Source organism: Carya illinoinensis, chromosome 6 (assembly GCF_018687715.1).
Source record: "Carya illinoinensis cultivar Pawnee chromosome 6, C.illinoinensisPawnee_v1, whole genome shotgun sequence".
NCBI classification, from domain to species: domain Eukaryota; kingdom Viridiplantae; phylum Streptophyta; class Magnoliopsida; order Fagales; family Juglandaceae; genus Carya; species Carya illinoinensis.
Window position 1 is genome coordinate 27,443,785 of NC_056757.1, and position 23,349 is coordinate 27,467,133.

Below are 23,349 nucleotides of genomic sequence, written 5' to 3' on the forward strand. Positions count from 1 at the left end.
TTCTTTTTCAATTGTCAAAGACAACATCATTCACTTTTTCAAAAAATTCAAATAAAAGGTTCTTCTTTTTCAATTGTCAAAGATAACATCATTCACTTTTTCAAAAAAATCAAACCTAATCTTTTACTTTTGGCATATGACAAAATGAGCACACTTTCCTTTTCAAAAAATTCAAATCTAATCTTTTACTTTTTGCATATGACAAAATGAGCACACTTTACTTTTCAAATATTTCAAACAAAATCATCTACCTTTTGTATAAGTCTAAAAAAGCATCAATCACTTTTGAAAATATTCAAATAAAACATGCACATATGAAAGATGACAATCAATCATCTTTAATATTTTCAAAGTTCAACCCTTTAATCAAGGCATGCACATGCAAAAGATGACAATCAATCATCTTTCAAAATTTTCAAATTTAATTTTCAAAAATATTCATGCACATGTGGAAAATGTATTTTAATGCTTTATGATAAAATATTAATTTTGAGCATTAATCCTAATTTCGAATTTTAAGAGATTTACAACATTACTCTATGACTTTAGTGTGAACTTGTTTCCTTCTTGCTCATGCTTGGTTCTTTGATGTGCTTGATTCCATTGTGTGAACAACTTGAGCTTGAAACTCCTTTATTCTTTGAATTCATTTGTTATCATCAAAATCCATGTGTAGATTTATAATCACATGAAACTTGAAACCTTGAGTTCAACAATCTCCCCCTTTTTGATGATGACAAATACTTGATAGAACTTGAAACCTGTATTAATACTTAAGCTCCCCCTGAAAATATGCGTTAGTTTTTCAAGCAAAAATATAAATATAATTTCAAGCATATATAACAAGTTTAACAATTTAAACAACGTTAATGTTCTAGTCTAAAACTTCTCCCCCTTTTGGCATCATTAAAAAGGATCCGCAACAAGTAAATAGACTGAATAAAACGGTGCGTTAGTAGATACTATAAATAGTTGAAAAAATGGAGCCGTCCGTGACTCGACAAGTGCTGCAAAGCCTCGAGGCCTAACTCTATGAATTTAATACGGCTGAAGATTTAAACAATCGCCTGATGTTGTTGACAAACGGGATTGAAGGCTCCGAGTTTCTATAAAAAATGATCATTTTCATCTATCGGATGCCAAAAAAATAATCGCTTCTTGACCTGAGTTCTGTTTTTCCACAACGATAGAATGGTTGAGTAATTCTCTTCCACTAATGTTCCAGACTTGAATCAGGAACCATTGACGCATCAATCATCAATCTTCTCTCCTGAGGCCGTCAATACCATGATAGGAGCAGTGAACCATTTTTCTAGTAAGGCTGATTCTGAAATTATTGCAGAATCAAGAATGCTCAGTAGTCAATATGCTGCCTCTGTTACGATCATGTCTCGGAGGTTAATGGCGAGGGTGAGTGAGATTGATCATCTTAACATGCAAATATTTGAGTTACGACAGAAGCTTGCTAATAAGGATAGTGAGAATAAAAGGCTAAAGCAAGAAAACCAAGAGTTGAAAAATTTTACAGATTGGTATGCTCATGATCTGCAACCACGAATAGAGGAGCTGGAACGAGAAAGGGTTCAGATACAAGGTCAACATCGGCATATAACAGCAGAGGTTCATCGTTTACTAGAAAAATATGGACAATCTACTGTTAATCTCGCTGGCTTAGTAAGAAAACTTTTGACAATGTGTGTCCAGCATATCTTGTATTTCTTTTGACTAAATAAGATTTGAAGAGACAATAGTTTGTCTTATTCTTTATGCTATATCTATAAAATCAATCATGAAGTTTATCCAATCCGCATCAAGTTTTCATCTCATCTCTATAACTCATCTGCATTCTTTCAGCATTCTCGTTTTAAGCCTTCTATTCTTTTCTCAATGGCTCATTCTTCTAACATTTCTCTAGATCCATCCATGAGGCATTCTGCACCTCAACCTCCTGTCCTTTCTGCAGCTGCCATTGGTGCCATGTTGCAGCAAGAAAATAATAATCTGACTAATAAGTCAGATTCTGATGCTATTTATGACTTGGTGAGTCTTGGGACTCGCTACTCTTCCTCTATTGTTGCTTTCTCTCAGCGGCTACAAGCCAAAAATCACGAAGTTGAAAAGCTCAAAGAACAAATTGTTGTATTTCAACAAATTGTTCAAGAGTCTCACACAAGGGAAGGAATCATTCGGCAGAAGAATAAACAGTTGAAATCTTTATTAGATTCTTCATTCCGCTTGCCGGTTCCCATGGATAAGAACGACATGATATTGTATGAAGAGAATGAGCGTCTCAAACATGAGGCTAAGAATCTCAAGTTTATGTAAAAGTATTAAAAAATCTATCTCTATTTTTATTGACTCTAGTCTATCTTTTAAGAGATATTCATAACATGCATCATACCTATTTCTCTTCTGATCATACATAATCTATCTTCTGGTAAAGGCTTTGTGAAAATATCTGCTAACTGATCGTGTGTGTTTGTGAATTCTAGTACTATATCGCCTTTCTGCACATGATCTCGAAGAAAATGATATCTTATTTCAATATGCTTAGTTCTAGAATGTTGTATTGGGTTCTTTGAAAGATTTATAGCACTTGTATTATCACATTTGATTGGAATGTGATTATACTTGAGTTTAAAATCTTCAAGTTGTTGCTTCATGTAGAGAACTTGAGCACAACAACTACCCGCAGCAACATATTCTGCCTCAGTAGTAGATAGTGCAACAAAATTTTGTTTTTTATTAAACCAGGAAACTAATGCATGACCTAAGAAATGGCATGCTCCACTAGTGCTTTTTCGATCTATTTTACAGCCAACATAATCTGCATCTGTGTAGCTGATTAGATCGAAAGATGTGTGCTTAGGGTACCATAACCCTAAGTTAATTGTACCACTAAGATATCTAAGAATGCGCTTAACTGCAATTAAATGTGATTCTTTTGAAGATGATTGAAAGCGTGCACATAAGCACACACTAAACATAATATCTGGTCTACTGGCTGTTAAATATAATAAGCTACCAATTATACCTCGATATATCTTCGAGTCAACTGACTTACCGGATTCATCTTTATCAAGTTTAGTTGATGGGCTCATTGGTGTTCCAATTTCCTTAGCATTTTCCATCCCAAACTTTTTCAGTAATTCCTTAATATATTTTGATTGATTGATGAATGTCCCACTTTTTGTTTGCTTAATTTGCAATCCGAGAAAGAATGTAAGTTCTCCCATCATGCTCATCTCAAATTCTTCCTGCATAGTCTTAGCAAAAACTTGACACATATTTTCATTAGTAGCACCGAATATTATATCATCAACATAAATCTGAATAAAAAAAATATCATCATTTTCATATTTAATGAAAAGAGTTGTGTCGATTTTTCCTTTTGAAAAACCTTTTTCAATCAAGAAACCACTAAGTCTTTCGTACCAAGCTCTAGGAGCTTGTTTAAGTCCATATAGTGCTTTTGTGAGTTTGAAAACATGATTTGGGGAAATATGATTTTCAAAACCTGGAGGTTGCTCAACATATACCTCTTCATTTATAAAACTATTTAAGAAAGCACTTTTAACATCCATTTGAAAAAGTTTGAAATCTTTATAACAAGCATATGCAAGTAGCATTCGAATAGTTTCTAATCTTGCGACAGGTGCATATGTCTCATCATAATCGATTCCTTCTTCTTGATTAAAACCTTGGGTTACAAGTCGAGCCTTATTTCTAGTAATGACTCCGGACTCATCTTTCTTGTTTCTAAAAACCCATTTTGTTGCAATAATAGTATGATTTTTGGGTCTAGGAACAAGTGCCCAAATATCATTTCTTTCAAATTGATTCAACTCTTCTTGCATAGCTAGAATCCAAGATTCATCAAGAAGTGCGTCATCAATATTTTTGGGTTCATTTTGAGATAGAAAAGCAGTATGATTGCAAATATTTCTAAGAGATGATCGAGTACTTACACCTTGTGAAGGTTCTCCCAAAATTTGTTCCACTGGATGATCTTTCACAAATTTCCACTGTTTGGTTGCATCTTGTATTAAATTTTGATGATCTTTCCTGATAACTCCATGTTGAACTTCCTCTATTGTTTTCTCTTTGTTGAGATTGAGACTTTCCGTATTATTTATACCTCCTGTTTCTTCATCAATAGATTTCTTGGAGAGTGAAAAATTAGATTCATCAAATACTACATGCATAGATTCTTGTACAGTCAAAGTCTTTTTATTGAATACTCTATAAGTTTTACTATTAGTAGAATACCCGAGAAAGATACATTCATCAGATTTTGCATCAAATTTGCCTAAATTATCTCTGTCATTCAAAATAAAACATTTGCATCCAAATACATGAAAGTAACCAATATTGGGCTTTTTCTCATTCCAAAACTCATAGGGGGTTTTATCTAACTTAAACCTTAGCATAATTCTATTTATAGCATAACATGCAGTACTTACCGCTTCGGCCCAAAAATAACTAGGCAAGTTGTTCTCATTGAGCATTGTTCTTGCCATCTCTTGAAGAGATCTATTTTTTCCTCTCTACTACCCCATTTTGTTGAGGAGTTCGACGAGCAGAAAAATTATGCACAAAACCGTTTTCATCACAAAATGTTTCAATATTTTTATTAACAAACTCTTTTCCCCTATCACTTCGGATACTTGAAATAGTATAACCATTTTCATTTTGAATTCTCTTGCATAACTTGGTAAAGGCATTATGTGCCTCATCTTTATGAGCAAGAAAGATGATCCAAGTATATCTAGAGAAATCATCAACAATAACAAATGCATAATATTTTCCTCCTAGACTTGCAACTCTATTTGGTCCAAAAAGATCCATGTGTATCAGTTGCAATGGTCTAGTAGTGGAAATATGTTTCTTAGTTTTAAAAGAAGTTTTTGTTTGTTTACCAAATTGACATGCATCACAAATTTTGTCTTTAAGAAAATTTGTTTTTGGTAAACCTCTCACAAGATCATTTTTTGAAAGCTTGGAAATAAGTTCCATATTGGCATGACCTAATCTTCTATGCCATAGCCAACTAGTTTCATTTGATCTGAAAAGCAAATAGCATATTGTGAGGTAATTTCTTCAAAATCGATTGTATAAACATTATTGTTTCTAAAAGCAATAAAACAAATATTACAATCATGATCATTCAAAATAATGCATTTATCCATTTTGAAAGTAACTGTAAATCCTTTATCACATAATTGACTTATGCTCAAAAGATTATGTTTTAAACCTTCAACAAGTAGAACATCTTCAATTATGAGAGAAGATTCATTACCAATTTTACCTATTCCCACGATCTTCCCTTTCGAGTTGTCTCCAAATGTCACGTGTCCTTCTTCTTTAGATTTAAGATCAAAGAACTTAGTCTTATCTCTCGTCATGTGTCTTGAACATCCACTATCTAAAAACCATTTGTTTTTACTTGTGGAAGACTTCATGCATACTTATAAAAATAATTAAAATGATTTTTCTTAGTACTCAAGTTCTTTGGGTCATTTATTTATTAGTATTAGAAGAAACAAGATTTTTAGGTACCCATATGGCCCTAATAGTCATTGTATGATTTCTTCTAATAGGACAAGTATGATAATTATGACCATTTCTATTACAAAAATTGCAAATAGCATGTGACATATATGAAAAACTTGAATGATTATAATAATATCCTTTTTTGACAAAATTATTTTTATGAAAAGAATTTTGAATATTAGTTTTTGATGTAGAATGATTATCAAAGAAATTTTTATAAGGTTTGTATTTTTGTTTTGGCATATATCTCAAACATGCCTTGTCAAAAACACATCTTTGACTACCAAGAAGTTTTTCAAAATTTCTTTTTCCATTCGTAAAGTTTTCAACAATATTTTCTAAATCGGTTTTCTTCTTATTCAATTCAAGATTTTCATTTTTCAAAATGATACTTTCTTTTCTTAAAATTTCAATTTCATTTGTTAAAGAAGAATTTTTCTTTTTCAAAGCAGTATACTTGATACCTAATTTTTCAAATTCCTCATATACCTCTTCTAAAACATTTTGCAATTCTTCATATGAAGGATTTTCAATATTATCAAGATTTGTTACCTCAATGTCATCTTTAGCCATAAGACAAAGATTTGCTGATTTTTTATTGCTTGCTTCACTATCTGAGCTACTTGAATCATCATCCCATGTAGCTTTCATTGTTTTCTTGCCCTTGTTTCGATCTTTCTTTAGCAGAGGACAATCTGGTTTGATATGACCAGGTTTATTGCATTTATAACAAATTAAAGTATCATTTTTACCTGAATCTTTTTTGGAAAACTTTTTGAAGGATTTCCTCGGAGGAGTTCTATTTTTCTTCAAGAACCTCTGAATTCTTCTTGTTATCATCTCAACTTCTTCATCTTTATCTTCATTTTCCTCATCTTCATTACTTTCACTTTCATGAGGAACAGCTTTAAGTGCTAAGCTCTTCTTTGGCTTTCCTTCTTCTTCTCCTCTTTTCAATGTGTACTCATGGGTGATAAGTGACCCGATGAGTTCATTGACTTCGAGCTTCTTGAGGTCTCTAGCTTCAAGAATCGCTGTAACTTTTGATTCCCAACGTTTTGGTAAAGAGTTGAGAATTTTTCTTACTATCTCCACCTTGGAATAAACTTTGCCAAGAGCTGTTAAGCTGTTTATGATGTTAGTAAAACGAGTGTGTATACTAGAAATTGATTCATCATCATTCATCTTAAACATTTCATATTCATGAGTAAGAATATAAATTTTTGATTCCTTGACTTGCGAAGTTCCTTCATAAGTTACTTCCAAGTTATCCCAAATTTCCTTTGCCGTAGCGCAATTCATTATTCTATTAAACTCATTTCCATTAAGAGCATTATATAATAAATTCATAGCAGTTAAATTTAAAGTATAAAGTCTATCGTCTTCACGATCAAACTCTTCTTCTTCCTTTTTGACCTTTACTCCATCAACCACTTTTGTTGGAATATAAGGTCCATTTACAATACATTTCCAGATTTCTCTACCTTGAGCTTAAAGAAATATTCTCATTCTAATTTTCCAGAATGAGTAATTATCTCCACAAAAGAGTGGAGGCCGACTGCTAGATTGACTTTCACCAAATGAAACTGCAATGTTAGCCATAAGATCTTAACTCAAAAGATAGTTAATCTTATAATAGAGCTTTTAGCTCTGATACCAATTGTTACTGATCATAGGCCGCACCTATGTCACCTAACAATTGTACCTACCAGACTAGCTGGCCACCGTCTCTACCGGTGCACCGTCACTCATGGTCGGAGAGTCTTGCTTCGGTGACACAGTCACAAGCGAGAGTTCCCATGAGTGATCTGCCTGTATGAACAGTACAGGTCAACTAGCTCTGATACCAATTGTTACCCAGATGACTAACACAAGAAGGGGGTGAATTGAGTTGTATTAAAAAAAATAACAATTATAAATCAAATATATAATATAAAATATAAACAAAATATGAAATAACAATAAATATAAAGAGTAAGGGTAAGAGAGAAGCAAACTTAGTATGTTAACGAGGTTCGGCCCCACTGCCTACGTTCTCGCCTCAAGCTACCCCTTGAGGATTCCCAAATTCACTATTCAACCTCGTTCAGGTGGAGATAGAAACCTATTACACCTTTGAACAACAACGCTACAAAGGATCCGTGTAGAACACCCTCTACACTTGCAATCACCTTACAAGTGGTGATTCAACTATTTCCCGTATAGAATACTTTCTACACGTACAAGAGTTATACACACCATTTTTCTGATACAAAAACTGATAGTGGGTAGGTTATCAGAAAACACTCCTCAATAAGTGAAATAAGAACAATACAGCACAAACTATATCTCTCAAAATGAATAAGGATTAAGGCTCAATACTTAGAGAAGAGAGAATGAAAGCTTTAAATGAATGTTGTATGCTCTGGATGTTGTGAATGTGAAGCTCTCAAATGATCTATTTATAGGCATATGAGACTTCATATTCAAATTTAAAAAGATTCACATGTCAAAGACAACATCATTCACTTTTTCAAAAAAATTCAAATAAAAGGTTATTTTTTTTAATTGTCAAAGACAACATCATTCACTTTTTCAAAGAATTCAAATAAAAGATTCTTCTTTTTCAATTGTCAAAGACAACATCATTCACTTTTTCAAAAAAATCAAACCTAATCTTTTACTTTTGGCATATGACAAAATGAGCACATTTTCCTTTTCAAAAAATTCAAACCTAATCTTTTACTTTTTGCATATGACAAAATGAGCACACTTTACTTTTCAAATATTTCAAACAAAATCATCTACCTTTTGTATAAGTCTAAAAAAGTATCAATCACTTTTGAAAATATTCAAATAAAACATGCACATATGAAAGATGACAATCAATCATCTTTAATATTTTCAAAGTTCAACCCTTTAATCAAGGCATGCACATGCAAAAGATGACAATCAATCATCTTTCAAAATTTTCAAATTTAATTTTCAAAAATATTCATGCACATGTGGAAAATGTATTTTAATGCTTTATGATAAAATATTAATTTTGAGCATTAATCCTAATTTCGAATTTTAAGAGATTTACAACATTACTCTATGACTTTAGTGTGAACTTGTTTCTTTCTTATTCATGCTTGGTTCTTTGATGTGCTTGATTTCATTGTGTGAATAACTTGAGCTTGAAACTCTTTTATTCTTTGAATTCATTTGTTATCATCAGAATTTATATGTAGATTTATAATTACATAAAATTTAAAATCTTGAATTCAACATATTTGATTTCTTCTATAGTATTCATCATGAAAACCAACCTGCATGCATGCACGCTAGCTATTTGCTAATTATGAAAAACGTACAAGAAATGTGAGACCGATCAGACGTCCTATCAAGCTAGAGACTATCATGTATGTATAATGTGGTACGTACCCCAAGTAACTGATATTTGATTTAAATTGTGTAGGTCTATTTAATTAATCAGCTTCCACGTGTTTAATTATTTAGAGCTAGTTCATCACGATTTTGGAAAAAGGCAAGCATTGAAGGTTGAGCTAGCACGAAGTGTTTGACTCATTTTTAAACTTTGGTTGCACGCTTGCATGGGAAGCAAAAACCTAGGTCAAGCAAGGAACAGACAGAAAGGGTTCCAACCGAGGGCCGGCCTGGGGCTAGGTTTTGGGGAGTTTCACTGATTTTGGAGTCCCAAGTTTTAATTTGCTTTTGACTCGGTGAATTAATTGCCAGCATTGATTACATCGTACTTCTCTTGCTATCCAACCAGTAGACATTTCTAGCAAATTGTATTATAAAAAGTTGGACGTAATTAATTAGGATAATTAATTGGAGTTTTGGAGGAAAAATTCAAATATTTATAATAATTTGGTTCACTAAAAGCAAGAATTGAGGAATTCCATACCACTTTTGGGTTTTCCGAAGCCTACAAAATGAGAGGACTTTGACATACCTGTGCCTTAAAAAAGGAGAAAAAACCCTAGCTTCAATGTCTCCTTTCACATGCACTTGGCTCGTGTGATCTCTATGTGGGAAATAATTATATTAGAGTTTTGCTATATACAAGCACAGTCGTGTATTAATCTGTGTATCAATATTGATTCATTTATATTTAAAATTTAAATTAATACTGTTTTCAATAAAATCTATTTTTTGACCAATCACATCATATTAGTGTACAGATTAGTGTACAATTGTACTTGCAACTATATTTTTTCATTATATTATGTCCTATATATATATGACTTTTCCATCTTAATCCCAATTTTTAAAGTTACAAAAACTAGCTTAGGAACATTATTATTATTTATTATTTTGTTTTTTAAGTGGTAAATGCTTAGGTGTAATATTTTGACATATTTCATCACACGTTTGTAGGCTATGACCGATGACGTGGCAGTGCCCACACCTCATGGCTTGCCTAGCTTGAGGAATTTGGATAGAAGGAATTGATCATTAATTAGCATTGGTTTATCTACATGCATATGCAAAATTACATATTTTAGAGATTGACTTTACCATTTAAGAAAAACCTCCATATTGAATTATGTATCTTTAAATCAAAATAATAATAAAATTTTATTATTATTAATAAAATATTAGATTATGGGACCGGATTCAAACCACTCCACCAAAGTCTATGACCCAAGACTTGGTGGGCCGGGAGATAATATGAAAGAAGCCCAAGCTGGCCCAAGCAAGAAGAGAGATGATTGATCGCATTAAATGTGATGTTGAATGGTCGACACCAAAGTCAAGTCCCTGCTATTGATAGGAACGACTGCATTAAATGCAAAGCTATGCCGTCCAGAACATAGAGTGATCATTATACTGATAGAGGGTTGGGGATTTTTAGAATTTAATATGAATTGCAAAAGGCTGGTAACGGAAGGAGGTCAATCACTCTATGAACTCTCTAAGCTTTTCCCTTTTTATTCTATGTGAAAAACATGTTTTGACTTTGATATCAAAGATATCACAAGCACATCCGACCACCACTTCTTACTCCTTTAAAGGCACTCGGAGCGTCATCGGAGCTTATGGTTACAAAACAAGCTGTATGAAAAGTATAATTCTACCTAGCCCTTCAATTGCGTACGTACCGCACTCCGTTTTATTTTTCAAACTTCTTTTTCACATTCATTTTGTAGTTAGAAAAAAGATATACAACCTCTTAGTACTATTTACACAATTTTCACACATCACTTTTTTTTTTTTAATTTTTTTAATTTTTTCTTTCATTAAATATTTAATATATGGACGATGAATAGAAGAATTTAATTAATTTAAGAAGAATAAACTCAAAGCAAAATTTTAAAAAAATATTAAAAAATTAAAAATATATGGTGTAGGGAGGTTGGGTGGTTATATAGCTAGCATTGCTCTCTCTGTTTTTTTTTTTTTTTTCCTCCCTTTTTTTGTTTTGACTTTTTCCCATTTTGAAGATGTTTTTGAATCAGAAAAAAGTAGCTAGCTAGATATATAACTGATCATTTGTATTGATAAGCATCTACGTACGAGAAAAGAGCGGTAATTAAGGGGCTAAGTAGCATTTTCATAATCATCATGGTAACGTACACGTAATAATAAAGACTATAGGGAGGGCTATCTTTTGCAATTAAAGTAATTATAACGACATTATTGAAATTTCTAGTTCTCTGGAAAATAAAAAATAAAATAAAATTGCCAAACTGAACGCAATGTTGAAGAGCCATAGCCACTAGGGTCAATATATAATAGCCAGAGAGTCAATTCTTTTACTCAGATTTTTTTTACCGCTGTGAAAGCTGATAGGGTACTGGAGAATCTGGAGACCACCGGCCTTCGAAATTAAGGTCAAACAAGAACTTACAGGCACTGCTATATATTTTCTAATAATGGTAAGTGGTCCCTTTTACCCTTTAGACACCGTCATCATCATCAAGTACACGTTCGTTTGGAGGAATCTGCCCATTACTTTGGCTCAAAAATATATAGCTTGGGTCTGACAAAGTCAGTGGAATAGAAGCTCTGGGGAATGGAATAGAAACTGGATTTTCGGATTCTGAGAAGCTTAAAGACAATAAAATATAAGTCTAAGCTACTAGCTTTGTGTGTCATGGGATGTTAATCTAGATCATTTGAATATAAATTTGAGCCATGTGTTGGAACTTGGTTCAGGTCTACTTACGTACTTACATTTCCAAATAATAGCGTTCAAAGACTGACAATATAAAATTACTAATTCCTTGGAAGTTTGCTTTGTCTTGATTTGCAGTGAAAATATCAGAACTTTCATGAAATTAAGATGATAATTGGGAAATTAAACATGGACCCATGATCCCTAGAAGCTCCAGATTTTGTGGTTTCTTGAGATTCCTCGATTTGGATTAAACTAAAATGAGGTTCATTAAGGCAGGCACAAGTAAATTACTAGAATTAAATTAGACCTTGACAAAATCCATTTTCTTGTCTTGGGGCTTTCTTGGTAGTTGTTCTGTCTAAGAGCTTTGTTATTTGCTTCTCTGTGAGCCAGCGCAGCCTCGCAAAACACACACTCCTTTAAGTCATCGCCAGAAAAGACGGCTTAACCTTCGGAGGCAGACCCCTTTCCAGGAAGCATATAATGGCTTCAAACTAAGTGAGCTTCGTCAAGTAGTTGGTGCTTTTGTGTTGCTTCTTTGAGCTAGCTGGTGATCATTATCTTGGGGTTTGCTTCACAGGAGCAAGAAAGCAGCTTTTGTTCCAAAGTTTCAGTTTGGTTAGTTTTGCAGAAACTTTCTTAATCCACAAGTTCTTTTCTGTTAAAGATAGGAAGACACGTTGAGGCTGAAAGTTTCTCATTAGTCCATTTCGAACGGGAAATAATTTAAAAAAAAATCCGTAGATAGCGTTTCGATCTCTAGCTAGTCTTTTTCTTTCTAGTGTAGTCACCAAGAAAAAAATTAGGGTTCAGAAAGTAGGGAGAGGAAGATATGGATGGGAGTAGTACTGACGCTGAACATAAACTAGACGAAATATTGCTTCCGGGGTTTCGATTCCATCCAACTGACGAGGAGCTTGTTGGGTTTTATCTGAAGAGAAAGATTCAGCAACGGCATCTCCCCATCGAGCTTATCAAGCAGCTCGATATCTATAAATATGATCCTTGGGATCTTCCAAGTAAGAAAGTCTTTCAAGCTTATGTAAATTACTATTATGCATGACTCGTTGTAGCTTTTCATACCCTAGCTAGCTAGCAAGCAAAGATAAATTTTACTGCAACTTTGAGTCTGTTTCTGTGTTCCAGCTCAGTGGCTAATAGTTTTTGCTACTAATTTTTCGTGTAGAGTTGGGGACTACTGGGGAAAAAGAGTGGTATTTCTTCTGCCCTAGGGACAGGAAATACAGAAACAGTGCGCGGCCTAACCGGGTAACTGGAGCTGGGTTTTGGAAAGCCACGGGAACTGACCGGCCGATCTACTCTTCCCAAGGTTCCAAGTGCATTGGCTTGAAGAAATCCCTTGTTTTCTACAGAGGTAGAGCCGCCAAAGGAGTCAAAACTGATTGGATGATGCATGAGTTTCGGTTACCTTCACTCACCGACTCATTACCATCAAAGAGATTCGTGGACAAAAACATTCCTGCCAATGTAGGTATCTCCGAACTAAGGTGTATTCTTTCAATATTTTGCCTATATTTGAATTATAGATATTAATCATGATTATCTGTGCTTTATGTGCAGGATTCGTGGGCAATATGCAGGATATTCAAGAAAACGAATTCCACAACCCAGAGAACTTTCTCACAGTACTCTTGGGTCTCTCCAATACTACCGGAAACTAATTTCAGTCAATTATTCAGTTCGGAGAACACGTCATTATTAAGTACATCAAAAACCAGTACTTGTTCGGCCGTTGATCAGTTCCCTATCAACAATGATATGGCTACATTTTCTCCCGTAGATTTTCCATCGTACCAGTCATTAAACCAGAAAATAGTAGATAAACCTCCTCAACTGCCCGTACTCTCAACTGGAGAACACCACCCAAGCTTTCTTTTTTCGCCTCTAGAAACTTCAGTACCGGCAAAATGCAGCTTGGACATGCTGTTGAACATGCCGCCTTCAATGTTTGGTGATTTTGGGAACAAGCTGGCCGGCATTGAGAGCATAGTCGACGACTATGGTACCGGCCCACAAGAACATTGCAATGGCTTCTCTATAAATTTACTTCAAGACATGCAAGGTGGGAAGGTCGATGGATCAGGAGGTGATGAACATGACAATGTTTCAATGAAGTTTAATATTCCTAATACCGATGATCAGTGGGAGACAGTCCGGTCCATCGGATTTCCATTCAGTTTGCCTTTGAATAGTACGTCTAGCACTAATGCTTGGAAGCCGAACTTGGTCATGTGGGATTCTTCACCATGTCCTAGTGAAATGCCCACACGTTTTTCTACAACCAAGAGCTATACCTAAAAACTCAAAAACTAGATTAGTAGTCAAAGTCAATTCATGTTTTATAGCTTTTAGTCGACGCTAGCGCTGTCGAGTGCTAGTACTTGAGTCCATCATGATTTTATAAAATCTTTTTGTAGGCCCTATGAATGTTAATTTTCAAGATTGAAATAGAATCATGTGACCGCACGCACGCGTTTATAAGGACGTGAAGAAAGTTAATTTGACATTGACAACCATCGTTCGTCGATCTGATCTCATCGTTAGAGACAAAAATACATACACTAGCAAACACGCCAATCATGGGGGAGTTGGTCTGGTCTCAATATCATGATAACTGTATAAGAGTTTTATTTAAACTCTATGTTCCACGTATCCATCTTAATAGAATTTAAAATAGCTCAAGTTTATCAGATTAAAGATGAGTGATAACGGGATAACAGAAATCTTAAGAGATAAGATTAAAACTCTATCTCTAATTATAGTCAGATACAAACTCTTAGATTTCTTGATGGTCAGAAATCTATAAATAGCACTGAGGGATTAAAGGGTTCTCACCTACAACATTAGAGTGCCTTTTGCTATCGTGAGACACTTGTGAGGCAAAGTTGCTAGGGTGATCCTTCTCTCATAGTCAGATTTAATTCTTCATCAAACTGATGGAGAAAGGTATGCATTTATTTATTACTGTTTATTATTGTGGATCATATGAAATCGAAGATCCGTTTATTAATGTTCATGTTAAAATATTTAACATGTGGTATCGGAGCTTTAGGTTATAGATTTTTTATGATCTCAATATAATATTACACATGCCGTATATCTCTTTAATATTTCTTTCGGTCGTGAAAGATAAAAATATACTGCTTATATTATGCATCAACGCCACACATGCATGAAATTATAATTTTGATTCTGTGTAATATTACCACAGTGATATTCATAATCTGTATATGAAATATATATATATATATAGATATATATGTAAAATTGCATATGTGAATTTCTGTATATTTATGCATATGAAATTGTTTCAATTTTAGAAATTCTAAACTGTTCTGTGATTAAACCGAATGATATTGTTTTCGGGTTTAATAAATAAATAAATAAATAAAAAACACTTTTCTACTCGCTGGGTCTAGTTTTGCCACAGTGTGTGTGGTGGCTGTGGCTCTCATCGGCTGAGGGAGGTCAAGCGCCAGGAGGAGGTCGTTCTCCTCCTCGACGACGTACCTGTAACGGCGGCAGAGGGCTCTAAAGCCCAATGCTGCAGTGGTTCCGTGGTTTTTTAATAAAAAAAAAAAAAAAAAGGGGAGGTTGGACCTCGGCGGCGGGTGGGGCTGGGGATGCCTTGCCGTTCTCCTCCTCGCTGGCGAGAACCACCGTGAATTGCCATCAGTAGATGTGCTGCGTACTTGAGGGGAGAAGAACTCCCTGCTGCGGCACTGGTTCTTATCTGAGGAGCAGATCTGTTTTAACACTTTAGGTTTTCATGTTATAGACTAAAGGCTGTGGGCTGTGGGCTGTGGGCTGAGGCCCAATATATTCATTAAACTGTTTTATGTTATAAGACTTTCTATTTGGGTTGTGGGTCAACTGGGCTTGACCCAGTCCAAGATAAAAGAAAACAAACGGGCCAATAGGTGGCCCAGCCCAATAATAGAACAAAAAAAAAAAAAAAAAGGTGAGACGGGCCTGTACAGTATCTCTGGCCCAAGTCAACATATCCAATTGACTTGGTCTCGGACCGGATTGCTGAACCGGTCCGGTTCAGACCCGGACCGGACCGGTCAGATTAAAATATTAAAATATTATTATTTTAATATTAAAAAAAATCCGAATTTTATTTATTTATTTATATATACATGTTATTATTGTTATTTACATGTATGAAAATTTTATTATTGATAAATTTATATGCATGTTATTATTATTAAATACATGTATTAAATTTTATTAAATGTTATATGCATGTTATTATTGTTAAGTACATGTATTAATTTTTTTTTTCTTTTTAAATGTCATGTGCATGTTATTATTACATACATAAAATACATGTATGAATTGGCTCTTTTTTATCATGCTATATAATTATTTATCCAATATGGATAAGTGATTTTCATCAAAATTAAAGAAAAACTTGGTTGCCCAAAGGTACAAGATTTTCTTCAATTTAGGTGAACAATCATTAAATTCCATAGTAAGGTGGATATGATAGAGTGAACAATCTTGGGTGTCAAGATCTACTCCCAAAGGAGAATCTTGATGATACTACTAGTTCATCTATCAAATTAAGGTTGGAGTGAACACTTTGTGTGTCAAGATCTACTCCCAAAGGAGGGTTTTGATGACACTACTAGTTCATCCATCAAAAGAAAAGTTGGAGGGAACAATTTGTATGTCAGAGTTTATTCCCAAAGGAGAATTCTGATGATACACTTAGTTCATCCACAGAATTTAATATTGGTGAGAGCACTTTGTGTATTAAGATCTACTCTCAAAGGAGGGTTTTGATGACACTACTAGTTCATCCATAATTATTTAAATTCTGATTATTATTTATAAGTGTCTAACTCAAAGCATTATGTGACGAATATTTTCTTGCAGTAAATGTACCGACTTCATTACATTCACAAACTTCATCAGTTCTTGTTTTGAATGGCTCTAATTTTTCTGAGTGGGTTGAGCGAGTCAGATTCATCTTAGGGGTCCTTGACCTGGACTTATCCCTTACAAGTCCAAAACCACCACCCATCACTGAAGAGAGTAACAGGGATGAAAAAGAGTCATTTAAACAGTGGGAGAGATCAAACAGGTTGAGTCTAATGTTCATGAAAATGACCATATCTGAAAATATTAAAAATTCACTCCCTAGTGTTGAGGATGCCCAAAGTTTTTTGAAAAATACTGAGGAGAGATTTAAGTCTGCAGATAAATCTTTAGCAGGAACACTGATGACTAGACTTACCACCATGAAATATGATGGAGCCAAAGGAATGCAAGAGCATATCCTTGAAATGACAAATATTGCCGCTAGATTACAAACCCTGGGAATGAAGGTAGAGGAGTCCTTTATTGTTCAGTTTGTTCTGAACTCATTGCCACCTCAGTATGGTCCATTCCAGATGCATTATAATTCTATTAAGAATAAATGGAATGTGAATGAGCTGGCAAGTATGGTAATTCAGGAGGAAGTAAGACTGAAACAACAAGGGCATTACTCTGCTAATTTTGTGACCAAAGAAGCTGGAAAGAAAAAGCACCATTATAGTAAAAAGAAACGAATTGGACCACCAAGAGGTAAGGAGCCTGGAAATGTTAATCAGGTTCAACATAGTAGTACCAAATGCTACTGGTGTGGGAAAAATGGACACATGAAATTTGAGTGTCAGAAACGTAAGGCTTGGTTTGAAAAGAAGGGTAAGCCTCTTGCCCTTGTATGTTTTGAATCAAACCTTGTAAATGTTCCTACTAATTCTTGGTGGCTAGATTCAGGTGCTAATGTTCATGTTTCTATAACCATGCAGGGATACCTTACAAGCCAAACACCAAGCCCCAGTGAGCGATTTATTTTTATGGGAAATGAGAATAAGGCTGAAGTTTTGGCCATAGGGACTTTTCGTTTAGTTTTGAGTACTGGTCATTGTTTAGACCTTCATAACACAGTTTTTGTGCCTTCTGTGAGGCGTAATTTAATTTCCCTTTCTAGATTGGACTCTGATGGTTATTCCTTTTCATTTCACAATGGTAGTTTCAATTTGTTCAGAGACTCTTTATCTATTGGTTCTGGGTTTCTTTCCGATGGTCTTTATCTACTTTGTCTCGATAATACATTTATTCATAATACCTATACCCATAACCATGAAATGTGTATTGGAACTAAAAGAAACATGATGAATGAACATTCTTATGACTTGTGGCATAAGAGATTGTGGCACATCTCCAAAGAAAGGTTAGAGAGATTAGTAAAAGAATGGATACTTCCGCATTTAGATTTTACTAATCTTGAAGTATGTGTGGATTGCATTAAAGGAAAGCAAACCAAACATACTAAGAAAGGTGCCACAAGAAGTAAAGAGCTTCTTGAAATAATTCACACAGATATATGTGGACCATTCTCCACTGAATGTTTTGGTGGAGAAAAGTATTTTATCACCTTTATAGATGATTTTTCACGGTTTGGATATATCTATCTGCTACATGAGAAATCTCAAGCTGTTTCAATACTTGAGGTATTTCTCATGGAGGTGGAAAGGCAGTTAGATAGAAAGGTGAAAATCATCAGGTCGGATCGAGGTGGAGAATACTATGGAAAGTATGACGAACGGGTCATAACCCTGGCCCATTCGCCAAACTTCTAGAACAACGTGGCATTGTTGCACAGTACACGATGCCAGGGACGCCACAGCAGAACGGTGTTGCTGAAAGGCGTAATCGGACTTTATTGGATATGGTCAGAAGTATGGTAAGCAATTCTACCTTACCCAAATCATTGTGGGGTGAAGCCATTAAGACGGCAACTTATATCTTAAACCAGGTTCCTAGTAAGTCAGTTCCAAAAACTCATTTCGAGCTATGGACTGGTAGGACACCAAATTTAAGACACATGCATGTTTGGGGTTGCCCAGCAGAAGCGAGACTTTACAACCCATATGAAAAGAAATTGGATCCCAGAACAGTAAGTGGGTACTTTATTGGCTACCCAGAGAGATCCAAAGGGATAGGTTTTACTATCCTAATCACAGTCCGAGAATAGTGGAAACAGGGAATGCCAAATTCATTGAACTTGGCGAAATCAGTGGGAAAATAGAACCTAGAGATGTGATCATTGAGGAAGTACGAGTAGATGTCCCCATACCTACATCCTCAGAAAAGATAATGGTTCTTCTAATTGATCATCACAATGATACATTGGAACAAGAAAATGATCACCCATCTCAGAATGATAATATCACTGATGAACCAAGTTCGGAGTTACCAGAACAGATAGTCTTACGTAGATCTCAGAGAGATCGGAGACCTGCTATTTCAGCAGACTATGTGGTATATCTCCAAGAATCTGAATTTGACATTGGGACAAGTGAAGATCCACTAACGTTTTCACAAGCTATAGAGAGATGTGATTCTAGTAAATGGATCGATGCCATGAAAGAAGAGTTGAAATCCATGGATCAAAATCAAGTTTGGGATCTCGTTGAGTTGCCTAAAGGATGTAAAAGAGTCGGTGTAAATGGGTCTTTAAGACCAAACTCGACTTTAAAGGCAACGTCGAACGACATAAGGTCAGACTTGTTGCTAAGGGTTTCACCCAGAAAGAATGCATTGATTACAAAGAGACCTTTTCTCCAGTATCTAGAAAGGACTCATTCAGAATCATTATGGCATTGGTGGCTCATTTTGATTTAGAGTTACACCAGATGGATGTGAAAACAGCTTTTCTAAATGGAAGTTTGGATGAAGTGGTCTACATGGAGCAGCCAGAGGGCTACTCAGAAAAGGGCAAAGATCACCTAGTATGTAAGCTTAAGAAATCAATATACGGGCTTAAACAAGCTTCCCGACAGTGGTACTTAAAGTTCAATGATACCATTACTGCCTTTGGATTTAAAGAAAACATCGTTGATCGATGTATATACCTAAAGGTCAGTGGGAGCAAGTTTATATTTTTGATCTTATATGTTGATGATATCTTGTTGGCTAGTAGTGATCTTGGCTTACTTTATGAAACCAAGGGTTTTCTATCTAAGAACTTTGAAATGAAAGATATGGGTGAGGCATCCTTTGTGATCGGAATTGAAATCCTCTGGGATCGAAAACAAGGACTGTTGGGATTGTCTCAGAAAAATTACATAGAAAGAGTTCTTGAGAGATTTGGCATGAAAAGTTGCTCATCACTTGATACTCCGATATCAAAAGGTGATAAGTTTAGCCTATCACAATGTCCTAAAACTGAGTGGGAGCGTAAAGAGATGGCAAAAATCTCCTATGCTTCAGTTGTGGGAGCTTGATATATGCACAGATTTGCACGAGACCAGACATCATTTTTGCAGTTGGCATACTTGGGCGTTACCAGAGTAACCCAGGGATGTCTCATTGGAAAGCAGCAAAGAGGGTATTGCGATATCTGCAAGGAACTAAGGATTACCAGCTTACCTTTAGGAGAACTGACAACTTAGAGGTAATTGGATACTCAGACTCTGATTTTGCCGGTTGTTCTGATAGTAGGAAATCTACTTCTGGATATGTTTTCCTACTAGCCGGTGGAGCGATCTCATGGAAAAGTATGAAGCAAACTATCACTGCTTCATCAACAATGGAGGCTGAGTTTGTGGCATGCTTTGAGGCCACAGTGCATAGTTTATGGCTGAGGAACTTTATCTTAGGGCTTGGAGTTGTTGACTCTATAGAAAGGCCGCTGAGAATTTATTGTGATAATTCCTCTGCAGTATTTTTCTCCAAAAATGATAGGTATTCTAAAGGTGCTAAACACATGGAGCTCAAATACCTAAGTGTCAAGGAGGAAGTACAGAAACAAACAGTGTCCATAGAACATATTAGTACTACGCTTATGATAGCAGACCCATTAACAAAGGGTCTAGTAGCGAAACAGTTTAAAGAACATGTTGACAGAATGAGTCTTATGATGTAAACATGTTATTGAGCTCGTAAATCTTTTATTTTGTTTTGGACACTTAATGATATCTATTATGGTTGTTTTGTTTCTATTTTATTGTCTTTCCAATTCTTTGTACATTGAATGGTTTGGAAGAATGGTGACAAGATAATGTCTGCAACAGACATGAATTGGAACCCAAGGCATTACGGTATTAGCCTTAATTATCCCAATTAAAGATCATGTAAAATTGGTTGCTGGTGTTGTGGTACATGGAAGGGAATTTGTTGATTATATAACAAAGGACCGCCATGACTCGCATCAGTAGTTGATTTAACATTGATATTACAGAACTCATGTAACATACTTTGAGCTATGAAAGGTTCAGGAAATGAATTTGCGCAGTATGGTTAATTTCCTGTAATAAACCCATGAACGGAAAATATTATTTTATGGGCGTATGGGCCAAGTGGGAGAATGTAAGAGTTTTATTTAAACTCTATATCCCACACACCCATCTTAATAGAATTTGAAATAGCTCAAGTTTATCAGATTAAAGATGAGTGATAACGGGATAACAGAAATCCTAAGAGATAAGATTAAAACTCTATCTCTAATTATAGTCAGATACAAACTCTTAGATTTCTTGATGGTCAGAAATCTATAAATAGCACTGAGGGATTAAAGGGTTCTCACTTACAACATTAGAGTGTCTTTTGCCATCGTGAGACACTTGTGAGGCAAAGTTGCTAGAGTGATCCTTCTCTCATAGTCAGATTTAATTCTTCATCAAACTGATGGAGAAATGTACGCATTTATTTATTACTGTTTATTATTGTGGATCATATGAAATCGAAGATCCGTTTATTAATGTTCATGTTAAAATATTTAACAAACTGTTCACATATATGGTCGGCGAACGGATCACTAACAGAGAAAACTAGGAAATTAAACCCTCATGTACTGCTCCGGCTTTAGCTGATCTGATTCTTCTTCTTTTCATTCCTTTTTACTGGCGGGCATGGCGTGCACTGCATAAAGTATAACGTACTTAAAACATCAAGTACCATATGCTAGGCTTTAGAAAAATAAACATGAAAATTATATATCCTAGCTAGGGGTGTGCATAAAAGGCCTTGGGCCGGTCTGTCCGCAGCAACCGAAGTAAGCTCACCCGACAAATATCAGGTTATTCAGATCCAACTCTCTTACGGGTTGAGATACGCTAACATCGGTCGAAACCGATTGATCCGCAATCTTCATTTCACACTCTTCCTATGGTTTTACAAACCCTAGCCACCAGTTCGTTGTCCAAACCAGTAAGTATTTTTGTTAAACGCATTTCCCCCGAACTGAATGATCGCTTCTCAAATCCCTTACTTTGTCGCCGACGACAAGGACCTCGATGACGCAGCTATGTGGGTCATAATCGATACCGTCGCAGCCTCTCGCTCATCCTCCAAATCTCGCAAGCCTCTCGTAATCAAATATCCCAAATTTTTCTTGTTTTTATTTTCTGGGTAGAGATTTTCATTCCGTTCGGTTTGTTCTAGTTTTATTTTTCTTTTGGACAACATTAGTTTTGATTTCTATTGGTTGGTCGGCTTCTTCATATTTTTCTTGCTTTTATTTTTGCTCTTTTGGACGTAGCGTCGTCTTTATTGTTCAGTTTCTCAAAAATCAGATTGAGTCCTAGGGATGTGCATAAAAGGCCTCGGGTCGGTCCGTGGGCGTAGTCCGCTTCTCGTGGTCAGGAATGTGCAGCGCATGCCCACCACGCCTGCGTATTTGTCTCCTGAAGCACATTTGTCCTCGGATATCGAAAGGTTCGACGTGAAGGAGGAGGATGAAGATGGCCTGAGCTTTGGTTTAGGCCATGGAGAGAGAGGGAGGTGTTGGTGTGAATGATGAAAAAGAAGAAGAAGAAGAAGAAGAAGAAGAAGAAAGAAAGAAAGAAGCGACCGATCCATCTGTACAGACCCGCATGCACGGATGGGTCGGGTCGGGTTGGCACGTCTTGCCTATGGATGATCAGTAGGATTACCTCCAATGAACGATTGAATGGAGTATATATATTCTGAGTCCCCCGACAAACGGATTTCTTTAAATCAATAGACAAAAACAAACGTATACATTAAGAAATTAAGGCTTTGATATTGACAAGACATGCAAGTGACTCGATCGGAGAGAAACTCCAAGTACACTTCAAGCAAAAACACTTGTGACCGATACTGATCTATATACTGTCTCTTTGCAATTGATCTGATCAAAGGCAATGATCTCCAACTCTTCTCCAATTCTTTTCATATTTTATTTTTTCTCATAGCCAATTCATCTGCATTCGATAGTGATCACTACAATAGATTTTATTTATTGTGATGGACGAAACCATTACAAAAAATAAGCAAACCGTCACATAAATATTTTTGTGACTTTTTAAAATCGTCTCCATTATTGTCACCAAAAAAACATTACAGAAAGTATTTTGTGATAGTTTATTGTACAACCGTCATTGACAAAATTTTTGTGACGGTTGAAAGTCAGCCATGAGTTGCAATGTTCGAATGTGAAGAGATTTTGTGAAAGTTGAATTCCATCACAAAAAGTACGTTCGAACATTGATAATAACGTTTGAATGTTCACCCGATCGATTAGCATTCGAACAATAAATATCTAGTGTTCGATATTTTTCATTCGCAGGTTCGATTTTTAAGTTCGAACGTTTGAATTTTACATTTGCACATTATTGGGCAATTGCTCGAACGTCAAAGATTAA

General features: G+C 35.3%; 1 protein-coding gene across 1 annotated transcript; it reads left to right on the plus strand.

Annotated features, from left to right (window-relative positions):
* The first annotated feature begins 11,987 nt into the window (after positions 1-11,987).
* On the plus strand, positions 11,988-14,091 carry LOC122314465 (putative NAC domain-containing protein 94). Its single transcript, XM_043130083.1, has 3 exons — positions 11,988-12,681; positions 12,849-13,150; positions 13,244-14,091. The coding sequence occupies exons 1-3, from the start codon at positions 12,495-12,497 to the stop codon at positions 13,979-13,981; spliced, it is 1,227 nt and encodes a 408-aa protein (XP_042986017.1). The 5' UTR covers positions 11,988-12,494; the 3' UTR covers positions 13,982-14,091.
* The last annotated feature ends 9,258 nt before the right edge of the window (positions 14,092-23,349 follow it).